Source organism: Pelophylax lessonae, assembly GCF_965119305.1.
Source record: "Pelophylax lessonae genome assembly, chromosome: 9".
NCBI lineage: Eukaryota > Metazoa > Chordata > Amphibia > Anura > Ranidae > Pelophylax > Pelophylax lessonae.
In genome coordinates, this window is record NC_138776.1 from 246,197,487 (window position 1) to 246,225,175 (window position 27,689).

A 27,689-nucleotide genomic window follows, 5' to 3' on the forward strand; every position below is an offset into this window, starting at 1 on the left:
ATAACATTTCCAAAAAAAATTAAAAATAATTTTTTTTTCATAATTTTAGGCCAATTTGTATTCTGCTACATATTTTTGGTAAAAAAAAAAAATTGCAATAAGCGTATTTTGATTGGTTTGCGCAAAAAGTTATTGCGTCTACAAACTAGGGGAAAGATTTATGTCATTTTTATTTTTTTACTAGTAATGGTGGCGATCTGCGATTTTGGTAACCAACTGCAAGAAACGTCTTACCTCTGTGCTTGCCAACAAGGGTTTCTCCGCCAAGTACTAAGTCATGTTTTGCTTGGGGATCAAATACTTATTTTACTCACTGAGCTGCATCTCAACTGATAACATTTGTATCGTGTGTTTTTTTTCTGGATTTTTGGTTGATATTCTGTCTCTATCATTTAAATACACCAATGATAAAAATTACATGCCCTTCATTTCTTTGTAAGTGGGCAAACTTACAAAATCTGCAGGGGATCAAATCATTATTTTCCCCACTGTATTACATCCGACATGTAAACTATTAGAAGAACTAAGGTAATGATTAACACATCATTTTTCTTGTTCAATATTTTTATTAGGAACATGCAAAGTACAGACATAGATAGGTACAGTATGTTACATTTACAGATTGAAATTGGCATCGCACCTACGTACTATACAAATCTTGAGTGAAAAATCCACTAACATGTAAGAGTAACACATAGGTTGACAAATATCAACTAATAAATATACTAAAAAGGGCATCTTGCCCTACAGGATGAAAACCTTAAGGGGGCACTAAGCAGCCCTAAACCAGTCAATCTGGAGGTGCAGAGTTAGCATTACAGACCAAGAGGGGATGGGGGGGGGGTAGTAGGTAGTAATCCAATGAAAGGATGAAAATTTGGGGTTCTAGGAGGGGTGGAATTGAAGCCCTGGGGTAAACCGTTATCCACCCATGACTCTCAGATCTTCACGTTTAGAAACTGTGTCGAGTAAGGTTGCCCTGATTTTGCTGTGAGTCATGGCCTGCGTTATTCGATTTTTCGTCTCCAAGATACATAAGGTCTGAGTTTTCCAGGCCTTTGCAATGGTTTGCTTAGATGCCATGGTAACCTGCAGGGAAAGTTTCAGTTGTGCTCTCGTGAGATCCAGGAAACCCATCAGTTTTAATGTACCTACGTTGGTTGGTGATCCAATTTGCAAGTTTAACATTGGTAACGTACGCTGCTGAGCTTGTTTAATGTGTCCTGTACCAATGACTCTCTCCTCTCAAAATCTTGTAATTTCTTTCAGTTGTATTCTTTCGTTAAAATTAATTTTGTTCTGTACCTTTCCTCCAGATGGGCGATACATAAGGACTAACTCGAGGAAACGATCCGTTGTCACTTCAAATGGTGAAACAAATAACAATGACACCACACCCAATTCTTCGGGAGAAAACCCAGTTTCTCAAAAGCTTCTTCCAGAAGTTCACCCTGGAGATCTCTCGTCTGATCTATCTACTCATGGGGAGAGTCTTCCTGGAGGTGGACTATTTCTGTGCTCAGACTGCAACAAATGTTTTACTGAGAGAACAAAACTTATTGAACATCAAAGGACTCACACACGGAAGAAGCCATTTTCCTGTTCTGAATGCGGGAAATGTTTCTCTTGGAAGTCCTCTCTGATTACACATGAAAGAGTTCATACCGGGGAGAAGCCATATTCATGTTCTCATTGTGGCAAATGTTTTACGGACAGGTCGAACCTCTCTACACATGAAAAAACGCACACAGCCGAGAAGCCGTTTTCCTGTTCTGAATGTGGGGAAAGTTTTTCCCAGAAAGGTTACCTTCTTTCACATCAGAGGACTCACAAGGAGGAGAAGCCGTACTCATGTTCTGAATGCGGGAAGTGTTTTTCATGGCGAAGACTTCTGGTGAGACACGAGAGAATTCACTCGGGGGAGAAGCCGTATTTGTGTTCTGACTGTGGGAAATGTTTCACCGATGGTCCAGATCTTGCTAGACACAAGAGAATCCACACAAGTAACAGACCATATTCGTGCTCGGAATGCGGGAGAGGTTTTACCAATAAATCGAATCTGGTTCAGCACCAGAGAGTCCACACCGGTGATCACCCATATTCATGTCCTGAATGTGGGAGAGGCTTCTCTTGCAGGTCACATCTAATTGGACACCAGAGAACTCACATGGGAGAGAAGCCGTATTCTTGCTCAGAGTGCGGGAAATGCTTTACCCATAAGTCAGCTCTGGTAAGACATGAGAGAATCCACACAGGCGATCGTCCATTTTCATGTTCTGAATGTGGGAAACGGTTTTCAAGGAAGTCCTATCTTAACTCCCACCTGAATTCACACAAGGGAGAAGAGGTTTCAATATAAATGTTGGAGTTCAATCCTTTTTTTATATATGTAGGAATGAATCTAATGTACAGTGAATCTGGAAAGTATTCACAGCGCTTCACCTTTTCCACATTTTGTTATGTTACAGCCCATATTTCAAAATGAATTAAATTCCTTATTTTCCTCAAAATTCTACAAACAATTCCCCATATTGTCAAAGTGAAAGAAGTTTGCTTTAAATCTTTGTAAATTTATTAAAAATAAAAAATATTGACACTCAGGATTGAGCTTGGGTGCATCCTGTTTCCACTGATCATCCTTGAGGTGTTTCTACAACTTGATTGGAGTCCACCTGTGGTAAATTCAGTTGATTGGATATGATTTGGAAAGTCACACATCTGTCTATATCAGGTCCCATTGTTAACAGTGTATGTCAGAGCACAAAACAAGCTATAAAGTCCAAGGAATTGTCTGCAGACCTCTGAGACAGGATTGTATTGAGGCACAGATCTGGGGAAGGGTACAGAAAAATTTCTGCAGCATTGAAGGTCCCAATGAGAACAGTGGCCTCCATCATCTGTAAATGAAAGAAGTTTGGAACCACCAGGACTCTTCCTAGAGCGGGCTGCTCGGCAAAACTGAGTGATCGGGGTAGAAGGGCCTTAGTCAGGGAGGTGACCAAGAATCCGATGGCCACTCTGACATGTATGCGTTCCTTGATGAACCATTCGAGGGCGAATACTGCTGTGCAAGATGTGAGCAACTTGTTGCTCTGGTAGACCAGATCCTGGACCTACAGAACACAGTGGCAACACTGCGTGGCATCAACAACCTGGAAAGGAGCTTGGACATTACCTATCAGGCACTGGTAGGGGCCAGCATAGAGGAGGGAGGAACAGAGGAGACGCAAGAAGCAGAGGTACGCAGCTGGGTGACTGTTAGGAAGGGTAGAGGGAGGAGAGCCAGGGAGGCCAATCCTGAGTTGGTACACCCTAACAAATCTGTCGAGTTGCAGGTTGAGGGGGATATCAGCTCAGGGGTGGCAGAGCTGGAGCATGCACCCTCCCCCAGCTGCCAGGGGAGGGACGGCTCCAGGAAGAAGGGGGGCCGTAACTCAGGAAAGGTTAGAAAGGTTGTGGTAGTTGGGGACTCAATTATCAAGAGGACAGAGAGGGAAATCTGTAAAAAAGATCTCGTGAACCGAACAGTTTGCTATTTACCGGGCGCCCGAGTTCGGCACATCGCAGATCTGGCAGACAGATTGTTGTGCGGGGCTGGGGATGACCCAGCGGTCATGGTGCACGTGGGCACTAATGACAAAGTTAAAGGTAGGTGGAGGATCCTTAAGAACGATTTCAGGGACTTAGGTAATAGATTGAGGAAAAGGACCTCCAAGGTGGTTTTCTCTGAAATACTGCCTGTACCTCGAGCCACACAGGAGAGGCAGAAGGAGATTAGGGAACTTAACAAGTGGCTGAGGAATTGGTGTAGGAAGGAGGGGTTTGGGTTCCTGGATAACTGGGCTGACTTCTCAGTCGGCTACCGGCTCTTTAGTAAGGATGGGCTGCACCTTAATGGGGACGGTACAGCTCTTTTGGGGAGAAAGATGGCCACCAAGTTGGAGGGGCTTTTAAACTAGGAGACGGGGGGGAGGGCTCAGAAGTAGAGTCAGTCAGGAGGAAGCAGAGGACTGAAGGCAGCTGTAGTGTCAGCAGCGACAGTAGGTCCACAAGGTCAATTGGCAGGTCTGTGCGGGAGAACCTCAGACCAAACAGGAATAAACATAACCGCCAATTGCGCTTAACTTCCTTAAAACTAAGAGGTGTATATGCTAATGCCAGGAGCCTAGCTAATAAAATGGATGAGTTGGAAATGTTAGTACATGAGGAGGACATAGACCTTGTGGGAATAACAGAGACTTGGTTCGACCCCTCACATGACTGGCTGGCCAATATCCAAGGGTATTCGGTGTACCGGAAGGACAGGGTAGGAAAAAGAGGGGGAGGGGTATGTCTCTATGTCAAGAACAATATAAAGGTGACAGAAAGGAGTGACATTACGGATGGGATGAGCATGGATTTAGAATCTGTGTGGGTTGAACTCCATAGGGAAGGAGAAAAGGGGAAAGTAATTGTGGGGGTTTGCTATAGGCCACCTAACCAAGGGGAGGAGGTAGAGCTGGAATTTTTAGCACTAATGGGTAAAGTGGCAAAATTGGGATCAGTCATCGTATTGTGGGACTTCAATTACCCCGACATTGACTGGGAAGAGGGGACTGCACACTCACAGAAGGCCCGCCTATTCACGGAAACCTTACTGGATAATTACATGTCACAGTTGGTGGATTCCCCCACCAGAGAAAACGCAGTCCTGGATCTATTGCTCACTAATGACCCAGACATAATCTCGGAGGTAGGAGTCCAGGACAACCTGGGCTCTAGCGATCACAGGATGATCACATTTAGTGTAAATAACAACATAACAAGACAAGTGGGGAACATAAGAACCCTAAACTTCAGAAGGGCAAACTTTCCAAAATTGTACTCAATGATGGAAAAGGTAAACTGGGCCCAAACCCTGGGATCCCTGACCACAGAGGAAAAATGGGAATGCTTTAGGAACATATTAGGCAAAGGCATCTTGCAGTGCATTCCTATGGGAAATAAATTTAGAAGAGACAAAGCCAAACCTGGCTGGCTAAACTGTAGCGTCATAAAACTTATTAGGGGGAAAAAATTGGCCTTCAAGAAGTATAAATCAGAGGGCACAGTATCGGCTTTCGAGCAATACAAGGAGGCAAATAAGAAAAGTAAACAAGAAATCAAGATGGCTAAAATCAACTTTGAGAGACAAATAGCGGAGGATAGTAAAAAAAACCCAAAGAAATTCTTTAAATATATCAACAGCAAAAAAACTAAGGCAGAGCATATTGCACACATAATTAACAATGATGGGAGGATGGTTACAGAGGACACTGAAAAAGCAACCGTGCTAAATGCTTTTTTCTCGTCAGTCTTTACACAGGAAAAGGAGGGGTACACTGACCATGACTGTATGGTTAGTAGTAATAAACAGGACTTGCCACTATGGCTAACAGAGGGGGAAATCAGGGAAAGGCTGGATAAACTTAACACAAACAAATCACCAGGACCGGATGGCATACATCCGAGAGTACTCAAGGAACTCAGTAAAGTTATATCGAGACCACTGTTCCTGATCTTTGCTGACAGTATTAGGACAGGAGATGTACCAGGGGATTGGAAGAAAGCTAACGTGATTCCAATATTCAAAAAGGGCCAGAGGCATATCCCGGGAAATTATAGGCCTGTCAGTTTGACATCAGTAGTATGTAAACTTCTGGAGGGGATGATAAGGGACTATATTGTAGAGTTTGCTAAGGACAACAACATCATCAGCAGTAATCAGCACGGGTTTACAAATGGGCGTTCTTGTCAAACCAATCTCCTTACATTCTACGAGGAGGTGAGCTGTGAGCTAGATAGGGGGAGACCAGTGGATGTGGTGTACTTGGATTTCGCTAAGGCGTTTGATACAGTTCCCCACAAGCGCTTAATTTATAAAATAAGGTCTGCAGGTATCGATAGCAGGGTTTGCTCTTGGATACGGAACTGGCTAAAAAGGCGGGTCCAAAGGGTAGTAATAAACAGCGCATACTCAGACTGGTCTGAGGTGGTAAGCGGGGTCCCCCAAGGCTCAGTCCTGGGACCAACCTTGTTCAATTTATTCATAAACAACATTGAGGTCGGGATCAGTAGTTCGATATCAGTTTTTGCAGATGACACAAAATTGGGCAGGGCAATAACTTCACAACATGAAGCAGATATCCTGCAGAATGACCTGGACAAAATAACAGAGTGGGCAACGACATGGCAAATGAGGTTTAACGTGGAGAAGTGTAAGGTTTTGCACTTGGGGACTAAAAACATAAAATCACAATACACGTTAGGAGGGGAGCCCTTGGGGGAATCAAAAATGGAGAAGGATCTGGGAGTATTGGTTGATGATAGATTAGGAAACAGCATGCAATGTCAAGCGGCAGCTTCCAAAGCCAACAGAATATTAGCATGCATAAAGAAAGGGATGCATTCCAGAGATAAGACTATAATCCTTCCACTTTATAAAACTCTGGTCCGACCGCATCTGGAGTATTCCGTCCAGTTCTGGTCGCCAGTCCTCAGGAGGGATGTGTTGGAGCTGGAGAGAGTCCAGAGAAGGGCAACTAAACTAATTAGGGGATTGGAGGACCTTGACTATGAAGAGCGTCTACAATCGCTCGATTTATTCTCCCTGGAGAAGAGACGTCTGAGGGGGGACATGATAGCAATTTATAAATATCTTAATGGGGATCCCAGCTTAGAAAAAAAGCTGTTCATTCGAAGGGATTGCATGAGGACTCGAGGGCATACAATGCGATTAGAGGAGAAGCGTTTTAACCTCAGGCAACGCGGGGGGTTCTTTACTGTTAGGGCAACAAGATTGTGGAATTCTCTACCACAAGAGGTGGTTTCTGCGGGTAGTATGGTGGCTTTCAAAAGACTCTTAGACTTACATCTCAAGGATCAGAACATTCAGGGGTATGGGAGATGATTACAGCCACACATGCCTACACAGGTTGAACTGGATGGACTATTGTCTTTATTCAACCTCACCTACTATGTAACTATGTAACTATGTAGCTCCAGCATTTCTCTGTGGAGAGAGGAGAACCTTTCAGAAGAATAAATATCTCTGCAGCACTCCACCAAACAGGCCTGTATGGTAGATTGGCCAGACAGAAGCAAAAGGCACATGAAAGCTCACCTGGAGTTTGCCAAAAGGCACCTGAAGGACTCTCAGACCATGAGAAACAAAATTCTCTGGTCTGATGAAACAAAGATTAAACTCTTTGGCCCGAATGGCAAGCGTCATTTCTGGAGGAAACCGGGCACCACTCTTTCCCTACCGTGAAGCATGGTGGTGGCAGCATCATGCTATGGGAATGTTTTTCAGCAGCAGGAACTAGGAGACTAGTCAGGATTGAGGGAAAGATGAATGCAGCAATGTACAGAGACATCCTTGATGAAAACCTGCTTCAGAGCACTCTGGACTTCAGACTGGGACAAAGGTTCATCTTCCAACAGGACAACGACCCTCATCACACAGCCAAGATAACAAAGGAGTGGCTATGGGACAACTCTGTGAATGTCCTTGAGTCGCCCAGCCAGAGCCCAGACTTGAACTCGATTGAACTTCTCTGGAGAAATCTGAAAATGGCTGTGCACCGACGCTCCCCATCCAACCTGATGGAGCTTGGGAGGTCCTGCAAAGAAGAATGGGAAAATCTGCGCAAAAATAGGTGTGTCAAGCTTGTAGCATCATACTCAAAAAGACATGAGGCTGTAATTGGTGCCAAAGGTGCTTCCACAAAGTATTGTGCAAAGGGTTTGAATACTTATGTACATGGGATTTGTTTGTTTTTTATTTTTAATAAATTTACAAAGATTTCAAACAAACTTCTTTCACATTGTCATTATGGGGTATTATTTGTAGAATTTTGAGGAAAATAATGAATTTCTTCCATTTTGGAATAAGGCTGTAACAACAAAATGTTGAAAAAGTGAAGCGCTGTGAATACTTTCCGGGTGCGCTGTATCTCTTTTTTCATATGAATGTGTCTCTTCTTTGCCCTTTCTCTGCCCATCTCTCTCTCCCCTTCTCTCCATCCTTCCCAATTTCTCTGTTTTACTTTGTGAAATATTTGTCTCGAGCTGTACAGCAATCCTTAAGGTAGCATTGGCATTGACACATGAAGGTTGAATAAGGTGATGTTTACAGATGATATAGTCAACCTAGTCACGCATACATATGCAGTCAACAAAAATGATCCAACCCTGTTAACAAAAATGTGTACATGTATTTCAAATAGTAGAATGTTCATTGGGGTGATCCATGCTTCTCTCAATGGTCAAAATGGAGTTGTTCCAAAAAACGAAAACTAAAAAGAGTACGTGATGCCAGGAATTTAAAACCTCAAATGTTATTTAGATGCTGCAATTGCTAAAGTATGTGCTCCCCACTAATCAAACACAGTGTATAAGTAATTGTGTTGCGCTGCTGAAATCTGTTCCAGACTCGGGTCTGGTACAGATTTTAAGGGGAACTCCATGCCCTAATTGGAAAAAAACGGTGTGGGGTCCCCCCAAAATCCATACCAGACCCTTATCCGGGCAAGCAGCCTGGCTGGCCAGGATGGGGGGGGGGGGGGGCGGCAAGTGAGTGCCCCCCCCGAACCATACTAGGCCGCTTTCCCTCAAAGTTGATGGGGACAAGGGCCTCTTCCGGACAACCCTGGGCTGCGGGTGGGGGACTTATCGGAATCTGGAAGCCCCCTTTTATAAGGGGGCCCCCAGATCCTGCCTACCCCTCCCCGTGTGAATGGATATCGGGTACATCGTACCCCTACCCATTCATCAAAAAAGTGTACAAAAAAAATAAACACAAAAGCCAGTTTTGACAAGTCCCTCCCCCCATCCTGGCCTGCCAGGCTGCTTGCTCGGATAAGGGTCTGGTATGGATTCTGGGGGAACCCCATGCCGTTTTTTTTTTCAATTTTGGTGTGGGGTTTACCTTAAAATCCATACCAGACCCAAAGGGCCTGGTATGGACTGGGGGGGAGGACCCCACGCCAAAATTGAAAAAAGAAAAAAAAAATCCAGCAGGCTGCAGCAGGCTCCTTACATCGCACAAATGCGCCACTTTACAGGCACATTAAGGGGACCCCCCAGGCACTATATTTAAAGGATTTTTTCATTTTTATTGTTTCACTTTAAGCATAATTAAAATCACTGCCCCTGTAAAAACTTTCGTTTAAAACATTTTTTTTGCATTGATGCATGTCCCGCAGGGCAGTACCCAGGTCCCCATACACTTTTTATGGCAATAACTTGCATATAAGCCTTTAAAATGAGGACTTTTGATTTTTCATTTTCGTGTCCCATAGACTTTAATGGAGTTTGCCTGTTCGCTAGACCTTTTTCCCTGTTCGAGATGTTCTGGTGCGAACCGAACAGGGGGGTGTTTGGCTCATCACTATTCCTGTTTAACCAGCCTTTGAAACAACTTATTTTTGCACATTTGGCGGTTTGTGATGCAAATTCTCCATAAATGACCCTAAAAAAATTACCTGAACTGAATTTTAACATTTCTCTACTCAATCCAAAATCAAATAAAACGTTTTTATATGTATCAGTGTTGCTGTATTCCTATCACGTCCTGTCTGTTTGAATTGTTGGTTCAAGAATAGTAAGGTAGGGGGCAGTGTGGTGCACGATTCAGCCTATCACAGGGCTGCTTTTTTTTTTTTTTGTACAAACTTTACGTGGCGTCTACAAAACGCACACTTCATTCATGGCTATGTACAGCAGTGCGATTCACTGTGCTGCTGTACAGTGCCATGCGATTTGGCACAGTGGACTGCAATTTAAATGCAGCATGTCTGCATTATATCACAGCATGCTGCAGGGCAGCCCTATGAATGGGACACATAGGGAACAATTGTTTCCTGTGTGTCCTAGCAGTGACAAGCATCTTACAATGCAGTAAAATGTCTGTCACCGCACATAGTGTTAGTTCAGACTTAGTGAGGGGGGAATTTGATTTCTGGGTAGCAGTAAAAACCTGACGGGGGTTCTGTCCTTCCATCCAAAACTAAGAAAATGTGATTGGGCAGTGAATTGGGAAGGAGTACAGTGATGAGCTCACCTCTTTGTCACTCTGCTCTCTCCTCCTATAAGCGATCTTCTTGCCAGTGCATGAACTGATTGTCTCCTTGTGCAGCTTCTTCCTCCCATACCCCAGCTTTGCTGTACATAGACTGCAAAAGACTGACACCAGGTCAAATACAGGTGTAGCACCCTCCTAGGGAGGTGCTAGAGAGAGAAAGTATAGTTTTGAATCCTGTCTGCTTACCAGAAGGATTGCTGGTAAATCTATATTGTGAGTGCACAGGTGTTTGATACAGCACTGGTGATTTGGCAGAGAAAAGTGCCTTGTTGCATGCTGGGATACTGTATAAATGCCAGGAGCCATTGTGCTCGGGGTCTTTCAGCTGGATAGCCGAGTCCCGGAGGGAGGGGGCGGCTGCCTCCTCTGTAGAGGTGCCATGCGGCCTCAGGTGGTCAACCTGAGGGCCAAAGGAGTGCTAGAGAGGAACTGAACCCAGAGGTCCTGTGAAGCTGACTGAGAGGGGAGATACTGGAGGATCTGATTCTGCAGTACAGTGAGTACAGATCTGTGTCAAGGGGCCTGACCTAAGGGGGGCCACCCCTCCAGCTAGAAGAGTCAGTGGATGGGTGTCAGTAAAGGGGGTGCTAATATAGGTTCACTAAATCTATTGCTGGAGAGAAAAAGAGCAAGGAGACCTAACCCTTTCCATACATGTGGCAGCATGGATTATGTAGTGCAGCTGCTTCCACAAGCAACCTGGTTAAGCCAAGTGAGCATTGTCCTTATCCATTGTGAATAATTACAGTTGGAGTATCGCACTATTCCCTTTTCCCATCCAAGTTCCAAAATAAACACCAAAAACCAAAACCCATGGACTGTTTATTGAGCAACGAGCCATTGGGAGTAGGGAAGAATGTGTGAACTGTACCTTAATTGACTGTGTGCTGGTTATCAAAGGAGGTCCAACAAGTCATCATACAGCAAGCCCCAGTGCTACATTTGGGGGCACCGTCCGGGATTTCCTCTGAGTTACAGCAGTGGTTGCTATCGGCATTGACCGGACATTTACCTAAGAAACACTATGTCTTAAGTAAAGAGCTGGATTGTCATTGGAGAAAGGATGTGCTGTATGGTGGGAGAAAATCGTGTCTACTTTACAGTAATTAGTGCAAGTGTGCTGTCAAGGTATGGTCAAGAAAGCAGTGACCCGAATGCGGGGATCGGCGCATCATGGGTTGTGTCTGTACATGTACTGTGAAAGAAGAGGTCTGCTGTGCAGCCCGGTTACAGCGGGACAATTTCTAACAGCAGTAAGGCTGCATTCACATGTCAGCGTATGATCGCGGGCAGAACCGCCGCGGTTCCGCCCGTGATTCGGAGATTTATTGCAAATCGCGGGACGCCTAGCGTTGCCCGTTGATTTGCAATAGCCCCCCAAACGCCGAGCGATGTTGCCGCGATTTACGCCCGCCGAATCGCGGCAACATCGCGCAAACAAAATCGCGGGACGCAATACGCTCCAAAGAAGCTCTTGTACTTTTTTGGAGCGTATTGCGTCCCGCGATTTTGTTTGCGCGATGTTGCCGCAATTCGGCGGGCGTAAATCGCGGCAACATCGTTCGGCGTTTGGGGGGCTATTGCAAATCAACGGGCAACGCTAGGCGTCCCGCGATTTGCAATAAATCTCCGAATCGCGGGCGGAACTGCGGCGGTTCTGCCCACGATCATACGCTGACATGTGAATGCAGCCTAAGGGAGTTTGGTAGGCTTGTGAATGGAAAGTGCAACTGAATCTCAAGTTCAGAGCAGGATGGCAGATGCCAGAATGAGCCAGAGAGTAGGGGCTATCCCACGTGTTGACGTAGTACCTGCTGAGCAGACTGAGTTTCCTAATTCGACCCTGTGAGACACCAGGGTGCAACTAATGCCCAAAGGAAGTTTTGTCCTGTGCAGTGGCGGGGACATGGAGCATCTAGGACTGGTATGTAGTAGATGCCTGAATGTGTCCATGCGACTGCGGACGTGGGGTTAATGTGGGCACTACGGTGACATGTTGTTACAAATGGAACAGAGTGATTGCCAGCCCAGAAGACTGTATGTAAGCTGGGAGACAGGAACCTCTCAGGAACTCCTGATACCTACAGTGGCTACCCCTGTTGGAAGAGGATGGAGAGTGTCGAAAGTACCGCTGGGGCAGGGACCAGTGATGTAAACCCGCACGACTATCTGAAAAAAACAGGGAGACCCACGTCTCAGAGGTGCAGTGCATGAAAGTTGTGAGGGCCAGGCAGCGGCCACAAGATGCATCAGCAACCGTCGCAACAATTGACAGTCTAGCTCTTACAGAGGCAGGATCAACCAGGTTTTTTACAGCTTAGAGAGGGACAGGTTAGACAGCACAAGCACTGTGCTGTTTAACCACTTTAGCCCCGGAGGATTTGGCTGCTCAATGACCAGGCCCTATTTTGCGATTCGGCACTTCATTATTTTAGCAGACAATTGCGCGGTCGTGCGACGCTGTACACAAACAAAATTGACGTCCTTTTTTTCCCCACAAACAGAGCTTTCTTTTGGTGGTATTTGATCACCTATGCAATTATTATTTTTTGCGCTATAAATAAAAAAAGAGTGACAATTTTGAAAAAACAACAATATTTTTCACATTCTTTTATATGAAATTCTCAAAAAAAATGAAAAAAATCAAAATTTTTTAACATTTTAGGCCAATTTATTTTCTGCTACATATATTTGGTAAAAAAAAATCACAATAATAAGCGTATTTTGATTGGTTTGCGCAAAAGTTATTGCTTTTACTAACTACGGGAAAGATTTGTCATTTTAATTTTTTTAACAAGTAACGGCGGCGATCTGCGTTTTTTTTTTTTTTTTTTTGCAGGACTGCGACATTGCGGCGGACAGATCGGACCCCTGACTGACATTTTTGACACTTTTGGGGGTACCAGTGACATTACTACAGTAATCAGTGCTAAAAATATGCATTGTTACTGTAAAAATGACACTGGCAGGGAAGGGTTAACAGTATGTGTGATCAAAGGGTTAAATGTGTCCCTAGGGGCATGATTCTAACTGTCAGGGGGTGTGGCGTGTGAAGTAATCACAGAGACATGCGATACTATATTACAGGATCGCATAGCCTTTGTGATCACTTCAGGGAGAATGACAGACGGCTGTGTCTACATCAGCCGTCTGTCGTTCTCTCTCAGCTGGGGGAGATCGCAAAAGGCCGGTGTTCCGTGAAAAAGCCCTACCCGTGAAAACTCCCTACCCTCATCACTTGCTGTGCATGTACTGTACGTCATTCAAAAGCTGAGCCGCTTCCCACTGCGCATGCTCACAGCTGCGGAGGGTAGGGAATTTTCACAGGGTAGGATTTTTTAACGTTACACCGACGGCCATCGGAGCCACCGGTCACACGCACTGGCTCCCCGGCTGACGAGCGGGGGCGCCGGCGGCTCGCGCTCACCCCTAGAGTCTCCTGAGCAAGAGACATAGTACTACGTCGCTTTGTCCAGGAGCTGCTGCCTGCCGCAGTAAAACTGCGGCGGGCGGAGCTGAAGTGGTTAATCTGCTGTATGGGAACAGGAGCTCTTTTTATTTATTTTTTTAGGGTTACAACCACTTTAAGATCAATGACAGCATGGAGGTGACCAGGGGCAGGGCCGGTGCTACCATTAGGCGAACTAGACAGCCACCTAGGATGCAGCCACAGCCAGGGGGAATCAGGGGACCCTGATGTAAGGGGGGTTAAGGTGACCCTGATGTAAGGGGGCTATGGGGGCCTTGATGTAAGGGGGTACTTTGGGATTCTAATGTAAGGGAAGACTTTGAAGATCCTAATGAAAGTGAGGTCTCTGTTGTAAGAGTAAACTCTGGGGACTCTGATGTAAGGGGGGGGGGGACTCTGAGGACCTTGATTTAAGGAGAGGGGACTCTTGGGACCCTGATGTAAGGGGGGAGGAGTTTGGGGACCCTAATGAAAGAGGGTAGGCCCATGGGACCCAGGCCTAAAGCTGTGTGAGGGGCCCCAAAATTTCTGATGGCTGCTTTGCTGCTTTGTTCCCTACATACTGCACCGATGTTCTGCATACCACTGCAGAATTGGATGATGTTAGCTGGGGACGAAGCCGTCTCCTGCAAATTTCAGCCAATCCATGAAGAAGAGATATCCAGCCAATGAGGTGTGCGCAAGCCCATACAGGTTGCATTCTGAGCGTTTTTTTGGGGGGGGGGCAAGTAGCTTGTCTTGCCTAGGACGCAAAATAGTGCAGCACCGGCCCTGACCAGGGGCCCCATCAAACTTTTTCCATAGTACGCTATGATCTGTAATTACACTCCTGTTTATGCTGCATTCTTGTGCTATTGGATAGACGGTGAATACGAATTATGATTTGTAAATAACTTGTGTGCGCCTTTTAGACTCATATCTCTTAAAGCGGAGTTCCGGGCACAAAAACGATTTTTTTTTTTGTGCCCCTCCGCTAGGTAGAGCTCACCTGAAAAGGAATTGGATAGTTATTTTTATTTTTTTTGTTTACTCACCTTTTTATTGAAGATCGTAAATACTCACCTCTGACTGCTTCCTCCCTCGGAGCCGCGGCTCACCCCGTCACTTCCTGCCTCGCGATGATTCCTGGGAGCTAAACGTCATCGCTCCCAGGAATCAATGCGACGGCACCGGCCCCGCTCGTCATTTCCGGGCGACGCCGCATTCCCCTGCTAAACAGCTTCTGGGCATGCCCAGAAGCTGTTTAGGAATGCGGCGCCGCACCGGAAGTGACGAGAGGGGCCGGTGCAGTGCATTCTGGGACACGAAGACGCGGAAGAAGACAGAGAAGAGGACCGCGCCGGCTTCAGCTGCCCACAACAGAGATGGAAACGCTGTGGAAGAAATTTTCTAAGTAAGTATTTCTTCTAAAAGGTAAGTGTGAACCGGGACAGATCAGAGGCTATCCATTGTGGAATGTGCTAGCCCTGATTGTCCCGGGGGTATGTTCAGCAAAAAATAATTTCTGTGCCCGGAACTCCGCTTTAAGTCAGGATGTGGCACAGTATTTACCATCTATCTAATACAAAGTGAATGCAGAGGTGTTTATTGCAGAGCCACCACCAGAGGGCAGCAGTCTGCCATATGAGAGAAGGAAGTGTTCACAGCACCATTTAGTGGCCATTTTGTTGTAGACCAGAAATGTAAACAGAATGTCTTTTTATAGTGAGAGGAAGAAGAAGAAGGGGGTAGCAGCACTGTGTGTGGACTGGATGGGTGGATTATTTCAAATTAACAAATCTTCATTTCCCTGCAAATCCTCTGATGTTTAGAACATTAGATGGTCAGCTCCACTGGCCCTGATGGTGCTAGGACCATATTCTCTGAATAGGTGCGTCCTTTGTCTTGGAGCCACATAAAGACGGCTGAGAGGAATAGAATAATTTGTTGCGCCTGCAGAAAGGAACTAGAATGGGAGTCAGGAAGAGGAAAACTGGGACATTTGCAAAGCACCTGTTCTGCTTAAGGGGTCAATGCATGGAGGTCTCTAAGGTCCCCTCTGCCTAGGCATTTAGTCACATGACAGCGGTACTGAAGAGGTTTTGAAAATATATATATTTTTAGTGTTTATTTTATAGTTTTATTACTGCGTACGTTTTGCTGGGCAGTCTATCTTGCAAGAGCAGACCTTCAGTTACATGGAAGGACACAAGGATCTGTAGAAGGACGTCATGATGGAGAAGCGGCCGACCCTCACATCACCGGGTAAGAGGAAACTTTCATTTCTTGTAAAGGAGAGAAGAATATTGAGGATCCCCCTAGATACACACATTAGGGCTGCCACGACTAGTCGACTACAAAAAATCGTCGACGTGCGGAAAATGCGTCGACGCGTCAATGCGTGACGTCACACGCCCCCGGCCGGCCGCCGCGCCGCTTGAAGCATTGCCGGCCGGGTGAAATTCCCCCGCCGGGCTCCGTCGGAGACGAGAGGTGAGTGCTGACCGTCTCCAGCACCCCTGTACTCCCTGTACTGCCACAGCTTCTGCCGCAACACACATTCGCCATCCTCCCCCGATCACCCAGCTACTTAGACATGTCACATTTGCGGCGCTACACCGGCTTGTAATGGTCTGTACTAGGTGGGAGGGCTTACTGAGGGGTCTGCACTGGGAGGGGGGCTTACTAAGTGGTCTGTACTGGGTGGGAGGGCTTACTGAGGGGTCTGTACTGGGAGGGGGGTTTAGTAAGTGGTCTGTACTAGGTGGGAGGGCTTACTGAGGGGTCTGTACTGGGAGGGGGGGGCTTAGTAAGTGGTCTGTACTAGATGGGAGGGCTTACTGAGGGGTCTGTACTGGGAGGGGGGCTTACTAAGTGGTCTGTACTGGGTGGGAGGGCTTACTGAGGGGTCTGTACTGGGAGGGGGGTTTAGTAAGTGGTCTGTACTAGGTGGGAGGGCTGACTGAGGGGTCTGTACTGGGTGGGAGGGCTTACTGAGGGGTCTGTACTGGGAGGGGGGGCTTAGTAAGTGGTCTGTACTGGGTGGGAGGGCTTACTGAGGGGTCTGTACTGGGAGGGGGGTTTAGTAAGTGGTCTGTACTAGGTGGGAGGGCTGACTGAGGGGTCTGTACTGGGTGGGAGGGCTTACTGAGGGGTCTGTACTGGGAGGGGGGGCTTAGTAAGTGGTCTGTACTGGGTGGGAGGGCTTACTGAGGGGTCTGTACTGGGAGGGGGGTTTAGTAAGTGGTCTGTACTAGGTGGGAGGGCTTACTGAGGGGTCTGTACTGGGAGGGGGGGCTTAGTAAGTGGTCTGTACTAGGTGGGAGGGCTTACTGAGGGGTCTGTACTGGGAGGGGGGGCTTAGTAAGTGGTCTGTACTGGGTGGGAGGGCTTACTGAGGGGTCTGTACTGGGAGGGGGGTTTAGTAAGTGGTCTGTACTAGGTGGGAGGGCTTACTGAGGGGTCTGTACTGGGAGGGGGGGCTTAGTAAGTGGTCTGTACTAGGTGGGAGGGCTTACTGAGGGGTCTGCACTGGGAGGGGGGCTTACTAAGTGGTCTGTACTGGGTGGGAGGGCTTACTGAGGGGTCTGTACTGGGAGGGGGGGCTTAGTAAGTGGTCTGTACTAGGTGGGAGGGCTTACTGAGGGGTCTGCACTGGGAGGGGGTCTTACTAAGTGGTCTGTACTAGGTGGGAGGGCTTACTGAGGGGTCTGTACTGGGAGGGGGGGGGCTTAGTAAGTGGTCTGTACTAGATGGGAGGGCTTACTGAGGGGTCTGTACTGGGAGGGGGGGCTTAGTAAGTGGTCTGTACTAGGTGGGAGGGCTTACTGAGGGGTCTGTACTGGGAGGGGGGGGGGCTTAGTAAGTGGTCTGTACTAGATGGGAGGGCTTACTGAGGGGTCTGTACTGGGAGGGGGGCTTACTAAGTGGTCTGTACTGGGTGGGAGGGCTTACTGTGGGGGGCTGTACTGGGAGAGGGGCTTACTGAGGGGTCTGTAGTGGGAGGGGGGCTTACTGAGGGGTCTGTATTAATTACAGGATTAATTAGCTAATCAAAAAGACACTAAATTAAGCAAAAAAGCAAAAAATTTAAATAATCTTTAGATTAGTCGACTAATCGTAAAAATAATCGATAGATTAGTCGACAGACAAATTAATCGTTAGTTGCAGCCCTAACACCCATCCTCTGATATAAAGACGGGGGGCCGGATTTAAAGAAACTGCAGCTTCAAACATCTATGACGTGTTTCAGTTTCGCCGCGTTCAAATCAATTAACTGGCGCTGCGGCGAATTGGCGAGTAAAACAGCAATAATGAATTCCGCCGTCAGCGGGATTCACTTACGATCGCGGCTTCGCCAATTCGCAAACTTATGTCTTCCTGCTTATAGCAGTTTCACATAGCGATGTGGGCTAGTGGATTAGTGCACACATCACATGTCTGTAATTCATCTCCCTCTGCTGTAGGTTCGAGGCTTACCATCTCCACCTACTTTTTTTATTTTCTTTTTTTGTTTATATTGCTAAAATGGAACGGATTACATCATATATATTGCTAAATAATGTTACACTCAGAAGCGCTTGCAAGCTTACACCATTTTAAGTGTTTTTTTGATCTTGTCTGTGTGTCGAATCGATCTTATGAAGGAAAGTACCAAAGGCAAGTGACCAAACCCCTACCCTACTTCAGGGCAAGATGAAACCTCACAATTTTACCATGGTCTTCTTCCCACATTCCATACAATGTTTAGTTCTTTAGCTATATGTGCTTTTTAGCCTTAACACACTCCCTTTTTTCCACCATACAGCTTTATTCTGCACAATAGCTAAGTGCTTTGCAACTTCACTGCAGTTCACAACGTCATGGGTTCAAATCACATCACTACACTTGGGATCTCTTTTCACTCTCATTTTTTTAAACAGTTTTTTTAAACTATCTTGAATTTGGGGGGGGAGGGGGGTGTCCTACCCAAATTTCAAGCACATCAATGGAAACAACACAATTTTGATTTTATGAGTGTGGTCCTAGTTTTATCGAGATGCAATTCTTTACATATTTACCATGGTTCTTACAATTTCTTGACCAATAAACATAGGTGTCTGATATTGGACTCTCTCCATATTTCAACAACACAGGCCCTCATAGTCCAACACTACATTTGCCTCACACCTCAACACAACACTGTCACATCCCTACTCTACATTACAACCCCTCACATCACCAGTACAAGCAGCATGCAAAGTGCAAAACTCCGGCCTTGGCAGCTTAATGGGCCATACACTAACAATTTGTCTAGACTTTTTCCTGTAGACTTAACCAAACCATATAATAGAAGCTCAAACCTCAACACTTTCAATTTGGATGCAATCAGGCAGGCCCTTGCACTACATAGAAAATGTCAATCGGAAGGATAAAGTCTTCTCTAAATCTTACAGTGTGGATGGCCCTTTTGTCTGTAGGCACCCACACAAAACAAAAAAACACATGTTCAATTCTAATGTATTTATTTATTTGAGAATGACAGCAGAAGGAGGGATGCAGCAAAAGAATATTGTCACTCTCCAGTCCGTGTGCCTTTACAGCGCCAGACCACGATCTTTGCTCCATGGCTACGGGATTCTGATGTCTTCCACAACTTCCGGCAGAGTTCAGAATCCATTCTGCACCTCTACCAGCTCATAGGGGACAGGCATGGCAAGGTTGCTGGGCAGCTTCCAAGCCACTTTCGAAGTTCCAGGGTGTTCATGTTGGTCATTGGCCATGTGCCTTACCAAATATCCACTGACCACAAAAGAAAATGAGTGGAGTCCATCAAGGTGGGTTTCTACCACCTACACCCGCAAGCAGTACCACTCCTGGAAAAATAAAACAAAGGATAAGACATTTCATTATGAAAATCACATCTTAATGCCTGTTTGCTTCATTCTGAACTTCATTTAATTTCGACATCACGAGTGAAATAACACATTTTATGCCAACTTACACAAACCAGAAATCATTAATGTAAACATTTGAATACACACCTGTGACGCCAGACAGCCCATCACCACAGGCTTCCCATGGTACGTGCCATGATTCCAAGATGTTGATGTTCTGGAAAATTACAACACCATAAGATACCAAGCAGCCGTTCATGTTATCAATAACTACACAGGTGGCATAGACACAAATAAACACCTGCCAGCTCTTCTCAGCCCTTTACACTATTCACAATACCAACATGTTTATGGTTAGAGGTGCATGTTTTTGCTCAAGTAACACAATTTTACCAATGTTGACTACACTTTATCTACAATGGCAAGTGTCATTGGCAGATGATAATCACCCTCTGTCTCCCTGTGAGTGGCACCTCTGCTAACTAGCTAATTAATACACATGCCCTATCTTGACCGGTTACAGTACTTACATGTAAAGTGGCTAGCAACCAGGGTATTCCGGGTGGCCATACCGGCAGCGGTGCTCCGCCGCCTGGGGGCCGCCGGCTGACGGACCTCTGGCTCCCTCTCCTCCGTCAGCTCCCAAGAATCATCCCGGGCAACGCACATGTTGTGCAACACGCAGCACGCCAGGATGATCTTGGAAGCCTTTGTAGGAGAGTACAGGAGTTCACCCCCAGGCCGGGCCAAGCAGAGAAACCGGGACTTGAGAAGACCTATGGTCAACTCAATGATACTCCGGCTTCTCCGCAAGGCCCTGTTGTAATTCCTCTCTGCTGGGCCCTGGGGGTACCTGATTGGAGCCATCAGCCACGTCAGCTGCGGGTAACCAGCATCCCCTGAAAAATAAGAAAAATATACATTAGTTATTCATATCATGTGACTTTAGATGACTCCTCAAAATGGGAGACAATTAGGCATTTTACTAAACAACCTGCTCGTCTGTTTGCAAAAAATCATATGAAACATCTCAACTCTGTCTAACTGCCTAAATCACTAATACAAATGGGAAAAAGGACACACAAAGTGGTGGGTTTCTCTTGCAAGTTACAACTTGGCCCCTATTCTGTTCCTATTACATTAGCCTAGGTCTTACTTCTGGAATATATCTGCAACTAGAGTGAGGAAACCAATATTGACTCACTTATGCAAAGTACTTTGGGGATATGGCAATACCATTGGAATCATTTGTAGGTTTTCTTTGGGTGGCTAGAGGACACCATTTACACATTGGTTAACCACCTTCATTGGACTCAAAGACAACTTTGCAAATCTTTCTTTTGTGAGCTGCTAAGCTGCTGATCTGGTTGTGTGTGAACAGCCTGACAACTAATAACACATCCATTTTAGGTAGGCTTTGCTTAAATCAGGGTGTACACCGATGTAGCTTATTCCTATGTCTATGTAATCTTACAGTTTATGTTGTTAAGACAAAATACTTTACCAATAAGCCACCCTTCGGGCATTTGTCCACTTTCAAACACCTCGTACAGAGTACTTGTTCTTAACATACTGGAATCATGGCACGACCCTGGGTGACCAGTGTTGACACTCATGATGCGCTGTTTGGCGTCACACACTAATTGGACGTTCACAGAGTGGTACTGCTTGCGGTTCCGGTATTCACTTTCGTGGCTCCTTGGGGGCCTAATGGCTATGTGGGTGCCATCGATTGCCCCTAGGATTTGCGGCATGTGTGCCCGCCGGTAGAAACCCAACTTGACTTCATTCCACTCATTTTCATTCTGTGGCCAGTGGATAAAATTGGGCACTATATCCACTATGGCATTAATGACCAACATGAACACCCTTGAAACTGTGGGCTGGCTAATGCCCATGATACTTCCCGAAGTGGCTTGGAAGCTGCCACGCCCTAAAATATACAAAGTGGCCAGCAATCTGGCCATGCCGGGCACCGCATGGCCGCGCTGTGTGTCCGGGTCAATTTTCTCTGCTATGAGCTGGTAGAGGTGTAGAATAGTTCCTCGCTCGAGCCGGAACTTCCTCCTGACATCAGAATCCCGCAGCTTGTCCAAATAGATCCTTGGAGCAAAAATGCGTGGCTGGCGAGGTAAGGGCACACGGACTGGAGGTGCTGCTGCTGAAGGTGCTGCTGCTGCTGCTGCTGCAGCTTCCCCACCTTCTGCTGCCTCCTGTGCCAGGGCCTCCTCAAACAAGGCACCAATAAATGCCAGCATTGCACCATCTAATGCGTCTGGGATATCGTCCTCCATTTTGAACGCGCAAATTCGCGAATGCGCAGATATATATAGAAACGGCCGCTAATTATCACACCTGTGAGCCAGCTATAAAAGGAGCACATGGCCAATATGGCTGCTGGATGTTATAGATCGATGTTTCTTATGTGCTAGCAAGACCCTGTGACCCACAACCTACATTATCTGGAGGTAAGACAATTGTATCTCTCTCTCCCAAAAAAAAGGAAGGAGACAATTTGTACTTATCTTGGGTGTGCTTAAGTTGTCTATGGTGAATCCCCTCCAACCCACAATAGCTTGGGAACCCCTCAAGTGTCTTTTAATCATTGGCAGTTGGCCCCATGTGCATGTGGTTTGGACATGTGTTTTCTCATGTTTGTTAAAGGTGTGCAGTCTAGATTTGGCATCTAAACCTGCCCCCTTACCTTCCCAGCTTCCAAAGACACCATTTTTGCTTTCCTGATAACTGTAATTTATTATGTGCACGTATGTAGGTCATGCGATTTCTCATGTATGTTTAATGTTTGCAGCCTCCTTTTGCCTATAAAGGATTACACCACCACCACCACCACCACCACTGTGTTTGTGACATTAGGTAAGTGTTTGGAGGGCCTCGTGTGATTTGTACCCCTATGCGTTTTCTTATGTGTTTTTTTTTTACATTTCTTTGCAGCCTCTTCTGCTCTTTAACACCACCACCACCACCACCACCACCACCACCACCACCACCACTGTGTTTGTGACATTAGGTAAGTGTTTGGAGGGCCTCGTGTGATTTGTACCCCTATGCGTTTTCTTATGTGTTTTTTTTTTACATTTCTTTGCAGCCTCTTCTGCTCTTTAACACCACCACCACCACCACCACCACCACCACCACCACCACCACCACTGTGTTTGTGACATTAGGTAAGTGTTTGGAGGGCCTCGTGTGATTTGTACCCCTATGAGTTTTCTTATGTGTTTTTTTTTTTACATTTCTTTGCAGCCTCTTCTGCTCTTTGCCACCACCACCACCACCACCACCACCACCACTGTGTTTGTGCCATTAGGTAAGTGTTTGGAGGGCCTCGTGTGATTTGTACCCCTATGAGTTTTCTTATGTGTTTTTTTTTTACATTTCTTTGCAGCCTCTTCTGCTCTTTGCCACCACCACCACCACCACCACCACTGTGTTTGTGCCATTAGGTAAGTGTTTGGAGGGCCTCGTGTGATTTGTACCCCTATGCGTTTTCTTATGTGTTTTTTTTTTACATTTCTTTGCAGCCTCTTCTGCTCTTTAACACCACCACCACCACCACCACCACCACCACCACCACCACCACTGTGTTTGTGCCATTAGGTAAGTGTTTGGAGGGCCTCGTGTGATTTGTACCCCTATGCGTTTTCTTATGTGTTTTTTTTTTACATTTCTTTGCAGCCTCTTCTGCTCTTTAACACCACCACCACCACCACCACCACCACCACCACTGTGTTTGTGCCATTAGGTAAGTGTTTGGAGGGCCTCGTGTGATTTGTACCCCTATGAGTTTTCTTATGTGTTTTTTTTTTTACATTTCTTTGCAGCCTCTTCTGCTCTTTGCCACCACCACCACCACCACCACCACTGTGTTTGTGCCATTAGGTAAGTGTTTGGAGGGCCTCGTGTGATTTGTACCCCTATGAGTTTTCTTATGTGTTTTTTTTTTACATTTCTTTGCAGCCTCTTCTGCTCTTTAACACCACCACCACCACCACCACCACCACTGTGTTTGTGCCATTAGGTAAGTGTTTGGAGGGCCTCGTGTGATTTGTACCCATATGCGTTTTCTTATGTGTTTTTTTTGTACATTTCTTTGCAACCTCTTCTGCTTTTTTTGCCACCACCACCACCACCACCGTGTTTGTGCCATTAGGTAAGTGTTTGGAGGGCCTCGTGTGATTTGTACCCATATGCGTTTTCTTATGTGTTTTTTTTTTTTCCTTTTCTTTGCAGCCTCTTCTGCTCTTTGCCCACTACTACCACCACCACCACGACCAAGTCTGTTTGTGCCATTAGGTAAGTGTGTTCTGTAACTGTTCACTAATTATACTGTATATGAAGAGCAATCTGCAAATCCTGTTTTTTCTGTTTTCTCTTTTGTCATTTCAGATTTAGGAGTTTGGGGCTCTTTGCTGCTGCTGGACAGCCAGATTCTCTGCCCACCTCGTGCTCCCATGGCCCCACCCACTGGAAGGATGAGAAGGGCCAGGGGGGCCAGGGGGGCCAGGGGGGCCAGGGGGGCCAGGGGGGCCAGGGGGGGCAGGGGGGGCAGGGTGGGCAGATCGTCTGGCTCTGGTGTGAGGGAGGCTCCAGCTGTATCCATGAGGGAGTCCACCATCCCCATCCCGGAGGAGGAAGCCGGGGGAGGTGTTAACACACCAAGTGGACAAGCTGGCTCTTCTGACAGTAGTCCTGGAGAGGGTCCGTCCACCAGAGTCAGCTTGTCCACATTAACCCGGCTTCCCCGTTTCACCCACAATCAGTGCTGTGCCCTGGTCCACGCCTATATGGCCAGATATCAGGCGATACATGGGACCAGGGCCGCGTCTTACTCAGTAACAGAGAAGAACAGATTGTGGGATGAAATCCGGGATGCTGTAAATGCACTGGGTGAAGCACCTCGCCACCGTGACAGTGTGCGGAAGAAGGTCAACGACATCTGTGGGTCCGTTCGGAAGAAGCTAATTGCATGGGCTGCGGAGGGTCTTTATGACCGTCAAGGTCGGCTGGATGAACGTGCACGAAGTTCTCTCTGGGATTATCAATTACCTTTCTTGAACATCATAGGACCCGATACCATCTTTACCAGAGAGGACTTAGATTCGGATGCTTTGCACCGAGGTAGGATATTATCTTGGATGTCAATTGTGTGAGTTGTTTGGAAAAGATTAACTACTATCCTATGTGTGACATTAAGAGAATGTGATACTTGCCCTTCCAATTGTCCTTTTTTTGTTTTCCCCAACCTGCAATTTGTTCATCTGTAGCACGGATCTCAGCCCCTCCACAGCCCATGCAGCTTGGCGAACCAGACGGACTCACAGGTGTTGACATCAGTGCTGACCCTCCTCCTGGTAGGTCCAATATCATACTGTGCCAAACAATGTAGATGTTTTTTTTTGGCCAAGATAGCTCATATTGCTATGTCCTTTACAGAAGATCCGCAGCAGGGAACACACCCAGTGCAGCTAGGCCTGGAGGAAGGTGTTGGTATGTCTAGTCAAATAATGTTTTTTTGAATCTTATTAACCCCATTAACACACATGTTTTTTCTTAGGAAAGAGTGTTGCCTTTTAGATGTTTACCCTGCAAAACACAGTTGACAGCATTAATGGGTGCCGTCATTAGTAGGCAGACCAAGCCTTCTTAACCTTTGGGAGGGTTTAGCAAGTGTCCTATGAGCCCAGGAAAGCACTTTTGAATGTTTGGCCTCAATGCTTCATTCATGAAGCTAGGAGGGCAATCTGGCCATAATCATTACTGACTAAGGTTATGTACTAAACATGTTTTTTTTTTTTTTTTTAAAAGAACATCAGGCCCCTCTTGACGTTGCAGCTGGAGTTGGATCAGGAGCTGGCGACGATTCTGCATCCAGTGCTGTGGTATGTGATATAAGGGAACAAGGTGCACATGTAACATTTCAATGGTAGCATTGATTTTGGACTAGATGTGGCTTACATTGTGTGTGTTAAATTAGTGCTATGACATTCTGACGATGCACCAGCACAACAAGAGTTCTATCTTGAACATCAGGGAATTATGTTATAATTTGGTGTGCCACTAATGTTCCAAAAACATCCAGGATCTTTAAAGTCCGGCCCGTCTTTGATTTTCCAGGTCCAAATTCATGGGTATCGTTTGGTTGGGTTGTCCTCTAGCCGATTGATGGCAAGATTTTAGACAACATACGTAGATGTATAAAGTCATTGGTGTAGTAACAGATTTACCAAAAGCATAAACAACCTACCACACCAGGGTTAATTGGGAACACCTTCATGTTGAATCTTTTTTGCCTTTGTCATATTAGTCCTACCAATATAATATGTACCCATTATCAGAAGTGTTGCTAGCTTGGATAATCTTACAATGAACAAGTACTCATTAGAAGCACATCAAACTTTTCAACGTTCTGCTTGGGGTGTTAAGTTGTCAAACTAATCTGAAATATTTAGTCATGATGTTTGATAATGATTTGGTCTATTTCTTCTGCTTTCAGGTAGCCTTAGATGCAGAGGGATTGTCACCTACCCAACTTCGTCCATCTATGCTGGATGTAGCCGAGAGGCTGCTTGATGAGTATCAGGTCCAAAATGAGTTAAGGAGGCGTACTCAGCAATCTACTGAGGCAGTACGTCTGCTCGGGCTCATACAGGAATCTGTAGCAACAATGGTACAGGTTCACCAGGATATGTTACAGGTTCAACAGGATATGCGTAACAGCTTGGTAAGTTTAGCAGACCAGCATCAACGGGATCGGCAAAGTGTTGACACTCAGGTGCTGGCCACACGCCAATGCCTGTTTGGATCTGAAGATGCCCCATTGGCAGAGCCCTCCCAAACATCTCACTCACCTGCCACTGCAGGTTGTGGTAGTGGGAGGGTAATGCCAGTGTTGGCCACTTGTCAGGCAGCTGGGGATGGGACAATTCCTCCTGTAGCCACTCCTAGCACTTCACACTCCGTTCGGACTCCCACACCCCTCAATGAGCAATCCTCCTGCACAACCTCAATGCGCACTGGTTCCACAGTACCCCTTCCACCTGACTACATTCCCTCCACACCTTTATCACTTCACTCCTCCCCAGGCCGTTCTTCTTTTTTGTCACCAATGCGACATGTCGTTTGCCCCCGCACCGTGGACCACAACAACCAATCAACCACCACTCCCCACACATCTTCACAACCCTTGCACCACCAGCAGCATCAAATAGCCTTGGAGCAGCAACGATCCCATCTCATGGTAATGGCACACGTTACCCAAATTCTTAGGCTGAGCACAGAGCAGATGGGACTATTGGCACAAGATCTTCAGTCTGGGACATTTCCAGGGTTCAACACCCTGCATCAGCAGCAGCCTCAGACACAAGATCTGATTCTAATGGGCCACTTTACCAGAACTCTAAGGCTAACCCCAGAGCAGATGGGACTATTGGCCCACCATTTGATGGCAGGAACCTTTCCATTGCTCACCACACTGCTTCAGTCACCACCACCACCACCAACTTAATTTCTTTTTTTTTTTTTTTTTTGGTTTTGTTAATGATTGTTACATTGGCCAATTTGTGGGGCCATTTTTTTTTTAAATTTGAGGGTGGCACAATATGATTTCTTATAGTGCTTTTTTTGGGGATGAAATAAAATTTTATGCAAAATGATTAGTTTGTGTTTGCTCTTTGGTTTTTTAGGAGTGTTGGTGGCCAAGTAATGGCCCTGGTTAATGTAGGCATTTATACACACGTGCTTCTCGATCTCCAAACATATGATTTCATGTAAATTTAGATAACTCAATGTTCACATAACGACCCAAGAAAAGGTCTCCCTTCAAATGTAGCTTCAAAACAAGTCTCAAGGCTAACATAAACCAAAGCCAACATACTAACAATTACAGACCACACCACTCAAGTAAACAAATACAACACAAAAGACATTCGATGTGTACACCAAAAAGAAAACTTGGGTAATAAAATAAATGTTTTAATAACACATGTGGGTGTCTACCAACTGTAGCGTACAAAAAATATATTACAATATATAATAGAATGAACTAAATTGCCAATGTAACATTTGTGTTGCAAAGAGCAACATACTTAAATTTAATTTAGATAAACATTTTAAACATTTTTTATGTTTTGACATCATTTTTTGGAAGGTTTTCACAAAAACAATTCTTTTTTGTAAACATTTGTGGTTTTGTCGGTTGCCATAAAAACAACAAGGCTTTTTTGTAAACATTTTTGGTTTTGTC

General features: G+C 45.9%; 1 protein-coding gene across 1 annotated transcript in view; it reads left to right on the top strand.

The window, feature by feature from the left end:
• LOC309564355 (uncharacterized protein) overlaps positions 1 to 27,689 on the top strand; it is a gene marked incomplete at its 3' end in the record, with an annotated part of 715,072 nt that overhangs the window by 13,510 nt on the left and 673,873 nt on the right. The window contains 1 exon segment of the mRNA XM_082268983.1: positions 1,317 to 2,347. Within this exon segment, the coding sequence (XP_082125109.1) occupies positions 1,317 to 2,347 (1,031 nt within the window).